This window comes from Anarrhichthys ocellatus, unplaced genomic scaffold, assembly GCF_004355925.1.
Source record: "Anarrhichthys ocellatus isolate YVR2014 unplaced genomic scaffold, GSC_Weel_1.0 scaffold9, whole genome shotgun sequence".
Lineage (NCBI taxonomy): Eukaryota > Metazoa > Chordata > Actinopteri > Perciformes > Anarhichadidae > Anarrhichthys > Anarrhichthys ocellatus.
The window spans coordinates 10,312,409-10,324,798 of NW_022280039.1; the positions used below are offsets into that span (position 1 = coordinate 10,312,409).

The window sequence follows — 12,390 nt, forward strand, 5'->3', positions numbered from 1 at the left end:
ATACATATACATATACATACATACACATACATACATATACATACATACATACATATACATACACATACATACATATATATACATATACATACATACACATATACATACATACATACATACACATATACATACATACATACATACATATATATATTCTCGGCAGCTGTGAGGAAGGTTTGAAAATCACATTGAGATCCGTTAATCATGCTAACAGTTATCTGTAATTTTGAATCAAAGACAGAGAAAGGGAAACAAACAGGACTCAGAAGCTGACGAGAAAAGCCACAGGTTACTGCAGAGGGGATGATCAATAAACAACGTGGCCCCCTGCACAATATATTCAAATTACAACCCTGACTCATTGGAGAGCATCAAATGACCACCGCGGCAGCGCGACTGCCTCTCGTCCCTGAATGAAAAACTTCACTGCAACTTATTACGATAGAACTGAACTGCCGAGACCAAAAACTAAAAACGCCACGTGGGCAGTTTCGTGTTACCAAAACACCATCTGTAAGACTACATTTTCAGACTTGTGTGACTCACAGAGCAACGAATTCATGCTTACTTTAAAATCTGACCAGTTTGACAAGGTAACAGACGACAAGCAGAGTAATCATGTAGAGAAACGGAGCTACACCTGAGCACATGCATGTTTTACACCCACGCATATAGAGAGGCGCACACTTATGATTTCTATGGCACACAGACACGCGTGTGCGCGCAAACACGCATGCATGCTGATGCTACTGAGCAGGTGTCAGGTCACAGTGAGAGGGTGGCGTGTGAGCCGTGGGGTTGCGCACAATCATGCAGACAAGAAAGAATGAACGTGCTGTGTGTAGGCAGAGGCAGAGGAGTTAATGTAAGGCAAGAGGCAGAGGAGTTATGATGCTGATAAATGCAAATTTAAAAAGCTCAATAGCTGTCAGATGAGATCTGGGCAGCACAGGGTGCTAAAGGCGATTTTTTTACTTTGCGTCACTTCGTGTTTTGTAACAGAGATATGTCATTTTTAAAGGAATAGTTTGACAGAATAAGATGAGATAATCAATAGTGCTATCGCTTGTATGGTATGACGCTAAAGCCAAGCCCTAGCTTAGCTTAGCTTAGCATAAAGACTGGAAAAGGGGGAAACAGTTAGCTTGGCTCTATCCAATTACAACTAAATCTTCCTACCAGCACCTCTGAAGCTCACTAATTAAAGAAAGACTGAGCATTTTCTTTACTTTGGTTTGTGTGCGGCTTAAACAAATGAGGTATAACATGTTAATATTCAGCACGCATATATAATGTCTATAATGACTATGATACATTTCAATTTTATTAGTAGGGAGGCATTGTTGCATTTCCCTCTTTTTCTAGTTTTTATGCTAAGCTAAGGCTGCGTTCAGACTGATACCTGAAACACGCCCCCCACCAATGCAACACTCTCCTTTTTCAGTCTGAATGCTGGCTAATCGGCTCCAACTCTCAGCAAAACACGTTTTTCAAAACAATGTCCCTCCACAGTGATTATATGATTTGACACATTGAATTTCCCCTCCGTTATAGTCAACACATCAATACTAAGATATACTAAAATCCGAGAGCCACGAGGAAGTTTAAAGTTATTATATTTGTCATTACCCAAGAGTTTATTTAAATATGTACCGACTCTGGTTCAGACTTCTTCCTCAATGGCTGCCCTGCACATTCCTACCCAGCTGCTGTGGGTTGGGCAAGCACCAGCTGGGACACATGACAACATTATGATGTAAGGGAGAGTATGGCCAGGCCACTACAAAGAGAGCTGGCACAGAGGCTTATGCATTGTGATGAACTGCCAGTGAAGAGATAGATAATATGTTAGTTCAGGCTGTGACAGAATCACTGGTTTTCATAATTCAGGGCGACCTGTCAACGCGGCAAATTTGCGTGCAGAAAATCTGTCTTTCAGTTGTTCTTTTCGCATGCCTGTACATCTTTCAATTACGTTTCCCCTTTCCTGGAAACTACAGCCTTTGATGATTAAAAAAAAAATGTACAGCCCAAATATATTCAACCAGCCCCGCTTCTTTTCTGAAACATAAAGTCGACTTAATTCGTACTTCAGAAATGTCTGAGTTTGTCATCAATGCCACACTTTTCCTCGTCAATATAAAACCTCAATGAAAGCCTTTTCACTGTAACAATAACACACAGTATATTATATATTTCTTGAGTATATTCTCGTCTTGGTCATGCATTCACAATGAGGCAGGTCATTACACTAGGTGCACACATTATGAATCGAAATGATCAATTTATAATTTTTGGAAGTATCATCAACGAGAGAACAGAACATTTGCTACAGACGAAATCGCGGAGCCCAACAGAAACAATAAAGTGGTATAAAAAAGAAAGAAGAAAGAAACACTTTTCTTTTTTTTACAGTACAAAAATTGGCACAGTATTTTTTAACCAGCGTTGCTGTGTCCTCCAGAGTGGTCGTTGTCAGAAAGCCCCCCCGATTCACAGACCTACGAGCAGAAAACCCTGAGAGCGAAGACAGAAGGAGAGACAGAAAGACGGACAGAGGGAGCGACAGAGACATGGAAATAGAGATGTTACAGTCATTACTCATCCAGCGAACAGGGGCTTTGATGGCCAAATGTGAAATTCAAGTGACAATCCACGCAGGAGCCATCGTCTGTGATGCATTATGTTGGTGCTTAATGAGCTATAGTGGATATGTAGGGCCCTTGTTTCGCTCTCATAGCGAGGGTATATGAAGTGTCTAATCTTGAATGTGCACAATTGATGACGGAAACAAAAACAGAAATGGAACAGACCCACTTGCTTTCACTCTAATCCTGTTAGTTTAGAGGCTCTTCTCCTCGGGTTTCTATGGTTACCCACCCTGTTTTCATCTGAAACGAGGGGCGATAACACGTCGGCAACAACTACAGGTTGCAGATTAGAGTTACTTGTAAAAATGTCTCTCTGAGATAGAGCTGCTCTTGTAATCTCACCGGCTGAGATAAATCTAAATGGGCTGTGCCTTCTCTAAAATATGAGCTAGCCAGCTGGCGGGTAAAAATATAAAATAAAAAAAAGGATGAATAAATAAGAAAACACATCATAGATCTTTAGCATCCCACGCAGTTCAGAGCTGTTGCAGACGAGTCAAGTGAGTGATCCTAGTTGTATGTGTTGTGTGTACAGACTAGACATTACCATGCCTCATAAAATCCACTCCGACACAAAGAGACTAACAATGAACCGGGGGAGGAGGAAATAAATTATGCATGAATGAAGGAAGGAATAAATGAATGTGGGTTATTTTCTGGTTTCATACAAATGATATGCAATTTTGTTTTTGTTTAAAGGAGACATATGTTCGTTTTCACGTTCATATTTGTATTTTTTGGTTTCTATTAGAACTTATTTACAAGCTTCAATGTTCAAAAAATACTTTTTTTCTCATACCGTCATACACGCACACACACACACACACACACACACACACACACACACACACCTGCCTTCACTAAAACTTTATGCTCTTCCTATTAATTCTGGTGGCTTGAATTGATGCTTATGACTCATAGAGGATGAATCCCATTGCTGAACATTCCTTTCCTTTATTACATCACCCAAAATGAAATGTCAAAATCTACTGGGAAGGTCACTATAAAATGTAGCTGTGGTTGTTTTTTTGTTCCATGCCAAAGCCAAATTGTTAACAACACACACAAGATATCTCCTACTCCGGGATGCTTACAAGGGAGAACATTTTTGCAAGGACCCCTTTATAATCCTAACGCTGTTTAAGCATATATATCCTTACTACTTTAATTTCTACTCTTATCGCAATTTAAACCATTTGCATTCTAAAACTTTTCAGCCAAAATACTGAAGAGCTGTTGGTGATAAACAAAACAGAAACACGCGTTCAGTGTGCCCTGAGTGAAGTGACAGATTGATGAATGATGTGTCACAATCATGTCTGAGGTTCTATTGGCCCAAAGCTAACGTGGGTGGTAGTAATGGACACAATATGCTTGTAATATTGGCGCTCATGGTCCCCATCTGCAGATACTCACTTTTTAATGATACAGCACAATTTTATGATTTGTAGTAAAATACTTTGTAAAATCACTAATCTATTTATATTATTATTATCAATATTGGCAATAGGAATAACCTTTTTTTTAAATGACCTTCAGGAAAATAAAAAAATGCTGGAAAAAAGATGTAAACAACTTACTCATCCGACTCCTTTTTGCTCTCCTCAATGTAGGCTATGGACTCTGAACGAAGCCGGTTGGTGACCTCATAGGTGCGCAGGGTGACCCCAAAGATGTCCTCATGGTAGCGGTTCTCATCCTGGATGCGGTGGAATGGTGAGAGAGAGAAGGGGAACAAAATATGAGAAGGATATCGTTTAACAGGGAATGACAGAAAGAAATAAGTGAATTTAGTCAAATCTTAATAACAGCCTGAGTCCACGATCTCTTTGCACACTGTGGAGATCTTACTAGATAGTATTTAGAATTTTTTGTCAACGTTTCCGATTTACTTTACGTTATGATAAAACAATTGTAGATGAACAGAGGTAAACTGGCTGTTTTCATGCCTGCAGTCGTTGCATTTGACGGATTCACTGAACAGTACCGAAAAACAACTCTTCAGTCCATTTGTATTCGACACAGCTACGTGTGTGAATATAGTTGGCTTGGTGACACGTGTCGTTCTTTTTTTATAGCCTTTTTACCCTTGAGTTCACAAATGAAAATAAGCCAGTGGGGGTGTTTTTTTTTAACCTTGTTTTTCACAGGAAATAGTGACTCAACACGCCTTCTGTTGTTCAGCAGCTCCATGCATTCATGGGAAGAAGCTGCCCTGTAGAACTTCACTTGTTCAACTGGGTGTTGATTGCATTGCTCAAAAGGGCACCTCTGCAATGGTGGACAGCACTTCATATTCACTATTTTCAAAGCTCATGACTCTTCCCTGACACCGTCACTCCAAGTTGTTCAGTGGGGTTTTATAAATCATGTTTCCCTCGCTCTTACCCGCAGCTTGCTGATGAAGAAGCCGGCATCCTCGTGCGTCATGTTGGCCTGCTGCTTGATGATAGCCTGGATGGTCTTGAGAACGTCCCCAGCCATGGTTACATCCCCACACACGTAGATGTGTCCCCCCTCCTCCCTCAGGCACTGGTACACTATCTCCGACAGCTGCTCGCGCAGTACATCCTGTACATATTTCTGACAGAGAGGCAGAGGAGGAATGATGAGTGCGCATGAGGAAGTCAAGTGTGAGAAAGGTAGGAGAGGAAACAATGTGGAAAAACAGCCAGGAGACCAGTGACGGAAAGGGAAAGTAAAATAAAGGAGAATTGGCAAACTGTAAGACTGTTGGATACATAAAATTATTCTTTTACACTCTGTATACTTCGTTCTTTTTGTTCAAAACAGCAACAGCAGAAAAAAAAAAAGTAAATTACCACAGCAGTTTGTATTCTGCCATTTCTCTCCTCTGATTGTATTTCAAACAGACACAGCAGACAAAAGAGAGTTGTGACAAGCCGACTGACCCGCAGCTATGGACAGTTTAGCGCTCCTACCTTTGGTTTGCCGGGTTCTCTGGAATAGGCCGTGTAGAGCTCCTTGAACACTTCTTTGTTCTTGGCCTGCATGGTCTCCTCCTTGTAGATGTGGTCCATCTCAGACTGACGACAACCAAACACCAGGATCATGGGGCACGACTTGATTCCTAAAAGGTGACAGGAGTTGCTTTGTTGCTCTAAATGGTGATTGTAGAAGTGACACTCTGGATATTATTATAGTCCTAGATATTATTATAATCATTCTCTCTGTAGCTTCATGTTCAGCAGTGAAAATCCACTGCAAAGCCTCTCGATATGAAGTAGTAATAAATAAATCTATAGGGAAATAGAAAAAAGCAACAACCAACCGTTGTGTTCCAGGTCATATAGTCTCTGTTGCCAGAAGCTTCTGAACGGGGCGATACCTGTACCTGGTCCCACCAGGATACAAGGTGCTTGGTTGTCTTTGGGAAGGTGGAATGATGCTGCACTAAAGCATGGCAATAGACAAGAAAATATTAATTAAAAAAGTAAAAATCTCCTTAAAGTGACCACAAAGTCATTTTAATTTAAAGACGTATTTTGACATTTTTGGAAATTCGCTTTTTTGCCAAAAGTTATATTGAGAAGATTTTTAACGCTCTTGTGTCTGTATGCACAATATGAGGCTATACAGCCTGCAGCTGGCTAACTTGGCTTAGTGCAAAGACTGAAATCAGTGACCAACGGTAACAAACAAAAGTCTAAGCACCTCTCAAGCTCACTAATCAACATATTATGTTTTGTTTGTTTAGTGTAAAAATGATAAATCGCTGTTTTAATGGGGTTATGTGGGAATATTCTCTATAATCAAGGACGTTACTGGTCCCAACTGAGGAATAGCTGGACCCATAATTCCCTTTTAGGTGTTTGTTTAGATTAAAGGAATATTTAATCCACAAAACGACCATTTGTGTTACCTTGAATTCTTGAAGAAAGCGTTTTTCTTGCATGCCTCCACGGTGAACGAAGATTTAAAATGATTAAAAAAGTAAATACTTGATGAATTACTAGATTGGGGCAGCAAACTATATCAAAACACCTGATAAACACTCACGCTTCTTGTGCAGTGTAATCTAAGTCTCAGAAATCATATGCTTCATATTCAGCTTGCAGACAGAGTGGTAGAAAGCAGTTTAGCTTATTTCCCCAAGATGTCAAACTTTCTTGCCACACGACATTTTAAAAAGTTCCTTAAAAAAACATTGGGATATTTACCCCCGGACAAAACACGGCACCATCTCCCCCTTCTCTATCCTGTTGAGCCACGACGAACACACTCCATGGTGGATAGGGCCCTCTCCATCTGAAAGGGAGGATTATTACCAAGCGGGCACTTTACCTTTTTCCTCTTCGCCTCCCACTCTCTTTAAGTGCACAAACTAACAGGAGAATAGTGGCCCTAACACATTTTCCAAGGCTAGGGCCGTGTCTCTCTCTCTCCCTCTCTCTCTCCCCCCACCCCTCTCTCTAAAGGAAAATTACAGTAATTCAACCGTTGCCTTTACAATCATAGTAATATGTTTGCACAGGGACACATTACAAGTGCGAGAGAAGATAGTAGCGTTACCAACTGGTAATGTTTGCCGAGTACTTGACAGGCTGAGCGTATAGATGCTAATTACAAAGTAAAGAGATATAAGAGCCTTGTGATGTACAATGCACAAACACTTCAATTGAAACATAGTAGCAGAATAATGTTATATGCTCTCAGACAGACTGGTATACCTGCAGTGTTTCAAGTCATTTGTGTCTGTGCACATCCATATCTCTAAATAGAATCAGTTTGCAGATATAGAATCTTCCCGAGGTGTTTCTAAATCTATGTTTCTTGTAATTACAGTCGTGTTCTGGTTGCCCTATGAAGCAGACTGGCTCTCCGAGATAACTTGCGATCAATTTTTTTGGAGCCATCGGAGGGTTCTCAGAGAGGCTGAGTCATTTGACTTCTTTGCAGCAACCTTGAAAGAGCCACAGCACAGTCCTTTTTCATCCATGGCACAAACTGAACCGAAGCAAAATATATATACGTATATATATATATATATATACACAGTGTTTGCACTCATTGGTTCTTTCTGAGTAATAACTTACTGCTAGATGCAGTTTACTGGAAACCACAGGGTATGAGTTTATTTTGTTTATTTTCTGAAATGTCAAGAAAGGCTTCTGCCAACCAGTCATGTTGCAGTCGATCCAAAGAGTCATTTTAGATAGACAGACATTTTATGTCTAAAATCGTGTTTCATGAGATTACAGAGACCTTGACCCTAACTTTTGGCCACCAAATTTCAATCAGTTCATGCTTGAATCCAAGTGGACGTTTGAGCCAAATTTGAAGAAATGCACTCCAGGCGTTCCTGAGATATTACGTTCACAAGAAAGGACGGAACACGAACAAAATGCCTCTGCGCCGGTGACAGAAAAAGACCAATTTCCGACCCTCAAAATCGTAAAAGGGAGCATAAAAGTTCATCCTCACTGTCGGCAGAAAAATACCAAAGCACCTGCAGCTACACCCACACAGCCCTAAGATCCTTGGAGAGACATTAGCTAATGCCCAGAGAGCCCCTAAGTGATTTGTAGGTCCTTACTTCTGGCACGGTAAGAGACCACAGCGACGGTGAGGTGGATCTCTGCTGGGTGCACGTCTGGAGAGGAGCTGATGGAGTAGTAGCGGGGCTGCAGCAGGGGCAGCTGGGTGAGCAGCAGAGTGGAGGGCATCTGGATGGAGGGGAACTCCTCCAGCACCTCCACCACTGTCGGATTGTTGTACCACTTCCACTCTTCATACTCCTGCAAGCCCTGTGATGTCACACAGAGAGAGACAAGGTTGGGTTAAAAATGCAGGTGGATATTTATTGGATTTAATTTGTCTCTTGGTAAGATCTGCCAACACTTGTGACTCGGAGGGCAGGAGGCAGCCACAAGCGGAGCCAGTCTCCATTCACTGCCCAACCTCAAAATTGCTCCTGTAGCTGTGCCTACGGTGTAGAATTGTGATAGAATCTGAATTGTAAGTTGCTTTGGATAAATGACTGTAATGTAAATGTAATGTAATGAATTTAGAGCACTGCTACCAGGCTCAAAAAAAACAACAAAAAAAACGAAAAAAAAAAAAAAAAACTTGATATGTTCCCAACTTTTGCTTTGTTCTCAAGCTGCTAACGAGCAACACAGTGCCCATGAGGAAGCCTGGTGGGGTTCCATGCTGAGCCTGAAGCACTGTTTGAAGTGTTGCATGTCGAATTAGCAAAATCCTAACATGCAAAAGTACTTTGGGGCCTGGGCTTTTCAACCTTGATGCACAGATGGGGCCGCAGGGATTGATATAGTTAGTTTACTTGAGACATTGTTCATAAGGTTGTGATTCAAATTCAAGCAATTCCTGCTTTCATAGCAAAGATCACACAAATAAAACTAAATACACATTTTTGTATTCTCTTATGCCTGTTGATGGTGATGATGTCCCCATATTAGTCCTGAAATGAGCGTGAAATTCCAACATGTATATAAATATTATATAATATGGTCTGCAGTGCTGAATCTACCGTTTCTTTTTCTGAACTCAGAAGCCTTCCATCTTTTCCTCTTGCTTTGGTGACAATAATTCGATGTATGAGCATATGAGTCACTGCTTGGCCTCAGCCAGCCTTTTCCACACATTGACAAAAATGGAGAGTGAGTTGTGGGAGGCACTGCAAGGGGGAATGGCTCTGGGTTAGAGCGATCAACGGCTTTAATTTGGCGCCAGCTCAGTCCTGCTGTACATATTTTAGTGCAAAGTGCATCGAATCGGCTTTCAGAAACAGAAAACTATCTCCCATATTTCGATGACAAAGATGATGAATGTGTTGGTTATTGTTGCGCCTTAAACATATGGTGATTTTTTATAGAACAGAGTTCTAATAAAAAGTGAAAGAACAGCTGCATACGTTTGGCTCGCAAATGGCACACACACAAAACAAAAGAGCGTATTTTTGGATATAACCTACGCACATCCCTTATGCGTCTAGTCACAAACTAGGCCGAGCGCTCAGTGCAGCAGCAGCTCAATAATTCAAAAAAAAAAAAAAAAAAAAATCAGTGTTGGTGGTAACGCCAAAGTCTAAATGAATTTACCTTACTGAGGACCTCTAGTTTCTTTTTCTGTTTGTCATTGGTTGCCAGAGCAGCAAACTGCTGCAGTAGCACAGGGCTCGGTGGGGTGGTGAAATCCAGGAAGTACTGGAAGGCCTGGTAGATGGTGCAGGGAGGGATGCGAGTCTCATTTGTCCAGTTACTGATGACACCTGCAGAAAGGAAGACGGTTAAAGCTGCATTCATTCTTGTTTTATATTAACAGTGGATCAAAAGACTATGTGTAAAATGAAAGGGAAAGATGATGGAAATAACAAATCCACAGATAAACTTCACCCAACTCTACAGTTCCCCTCAAGTCTACAGAGCTTTGGGGCTTCTTTTAGCTTTCCGTTTAGCTTTTTAAGCCTGCAAACTCATCAACCTCATTGCCAGGTGCAGCAGGCAGCCGTTTGTTTCTACCAACAACGGTTTTATGCATCAAGTTGAGTTTGATTAGGCTCACATACTCTGTTGAAGAAACACCTCGCTTCACAGTCACAGTGAAAATCACACTTCTGTCACCCAGTGTCACCACAACTGTTTACCAATATGCATCTTCACTGAAACATTTCTGGGCATACAGTAGATACCTCCCTAAAGTGTGACTTCATGTTGTCTGCTGTGGCGAGAGACAAAGTTTCTTATTCATGTTTTGGTCCTGGTTGCACGCCGACCGTATTCCTAAAGTAGCGCGGCGTTGCTAATATAATCACCCACCTAGGGCAGTGTTCCTCTCCTCCAGGAACTCCACTTTCACAATTTGGTTGACAGGTGGAGCGTCCTCCAGTTTATCTATGAGAGCTGTTACAAGGTCCTCGTGGTTGCCAGGGAAGATGCCCAGATGGTCGCCGGGCTGGTAGCTCAGCCTGTCGTTGTCGTTTGTGTGGAGCCGCACAAATATGGTGGAGCGACTGAAAAAGAGATTAGAGATTTAGAGAACAACGCTGCACAATTTTCAGTCTGTTCCATTTCGTTCACACACCACAGTAAACTGAATGAAGAGTGAGTTAGATCAATTACACGTCAGTTCACAAGTTGACCAAAACAGACAAATATGCGACTAATTATTTTCCTGTTTCTTTCATACTTACTTGGATTTGGGACTTTGCAGGTTTTGAGATTCTAGCATCTTTGCTCCGTAAACCTTCTTCTTGTGAACACTGTTGAATGCTATTGGCAGACAGAAACACAATTACATCATCTACATTTCCTGTATTTAGGGACTGATCAAAGGTAATGTATAGGATTTTATTAAAAGGAACAATTTAATATTTTGGAAAATCCAATATATTTGATTTCTTACAGGTGCTAATATGTTGTCGACCCCATGTATATCAATGAGGGAAGACTATATAACAGAAACACCTCCCTGTATAGCACATTACTGTTCAACAGCACCACAAACTGCCCAAAATGACCACATCTTAGTTCCAGGTGATATAATGGATGAGTCACTGCTCTTCATCAACAACCTTATCACCCCTCTGCAGATACATTACTGACACTTTGTGCTGCAGTGCATATTAGCCCTCATTTTCCTCTTAAAGATCAAGACACCGTCTACAGCTCACCACTCCGCTCCCCACAGGATTATTATTTACCTTCTATGAGGGCTGGGGCCTCGGCCGTGTACATCAAGCGGAACTTGCTCTTCTTCCAGCTGCGGTCGTTGCTGATCAAGGAGTCGTTGGCCTTCTCGATGTTCACATCATCGCCAACACAGAACACGTCACAGGCAGCCTTGACACAGGAAACAAGGACTGTTAATCAAAGTGTCCCTTTCACACAGGAATAACAAAAGGATTTGGAAAATTATCTCTTGAACTCTCAAGTGATGAGAGGCCCTTCTGGTTTGATTCATGCTGTTGTGGTTACCTAGAAAACTGAAAACCAAGCCTTGACAAGTAACCAACATGCCAATCATGAATTCAAGGTTCTCTGTTCAACATTCAGAGCGTTAATATAGCAGCAAACAGCTATTTTCTATGTAAATATATAGTGGAGTAATGTCTACCTGAGTAGAGAATGAAGTCGCTCTCCCTCTGTGTGTGTTAATTGGTGCTTCTCTGTGCTTTGTTAACAGATCCTTGCGTGGTAATTAGTGCATGTTCGTGCATGTGAGCGTGCCCCACTGGCTATAGCTCAAGGCTGCCACTCTGCACTGTGCTAATACGGCCATTACAGCTAATAACGCCGTCCTGACCATCAGGGAAGCATAGCGCCCACCCTTCCCGTTCCCCCCTCAGGTAAACGCTCTGTCAGCACTTTTGCATTTGTTTGCACTGTTATCGCTGTTAGCACTGTTAGTTGCTAGTTGCCCGTTCGGCCTACGCCGCATTAAGAGCCGTGTGGAGGCAACAGATTTGAATTTCAAAAGAAGCAGCATTAAAATCAAAAACAGTGTGCCCATTCCAAGAACACCACACTGATCAACAAAATGAACTAAAGCAAGCCAAAACAGACCTTAAAAACCTTCTTGGCCCAGGTTCTGAACGACTCCTCCTGGCCACACAGCTCATCTCCTTCCCCCATGCGTAGGATGCGCTCCCCCCCAAGCTCTTCAAACAGCGTGTCCACAGCGTGGGCAAAGGCGCAGAAGTGTGGGTAGGCCCTGGAGCCAAGGCCAAACACTGAAAACCTAAAAACACACACAC

At 41.8% G+C, this 12,390-nt stretch overlaps 1 protein-coding gene across 1 annotated transcript in view; it reads right to left on the bottom strand.

The window, feature by feature from the left end:
- Positions 1-1,089: 1,089 nt before the first annotated feature.
- The window catches only part of nos1 (nitric oxide synthase 1 (neuronal)), a 37,755-nt gene continuing 26,454 nt past the window's right edge, over positions 1,090-12,390 (bottom strand). Inside the window, exons 18-29 of the mRNA XM_031849103.1 lie at positions 12,200-12,374; positions 11,338-11,476; positions 10,828-10,906; positions 10,454-10,647; positions 9,737-9,906; positions 8,209-8,419; positions 6,833-6,920; positions 5,944-6,065; positions 5,594-5,742; positions 5,040-5,234; positions 4,232-4,350; positions 1,090-2,517 (exon numbers count right to left, since the gene is read on the bottom strand). Of these exons, the coding sequence (XP_031704963.1) occupies positions 2,502-2,517; positions 4,232-4,350; positions 5,040-5,234; positions 5,594-5,742; positions 5,944-6,065; positions 6,833-6,920; positions 8,209-8,419; positions 9,737-9,906; positions 10,454-10,647; positions 10,828-10,906; positions 11,338-11,476; positions 12,200-12,374 (1,657 nt within the window). The 3' untranslated portion in view covers positions 1,090-2,501. The remainder of the gene's footprint in view (positions 2,518-4,231; positions 4,351-5,039; positions 5,235-5,593; positions 5,743-5,943; positions 6,066-6,832; positions 6,921-8,208; positions 8,420-9,736; positions 9,907-10,453; positions 10,648-10,827; positions 10,907-11,337; positions 11,477-12,199; positions 12,375-12,390) is intronic.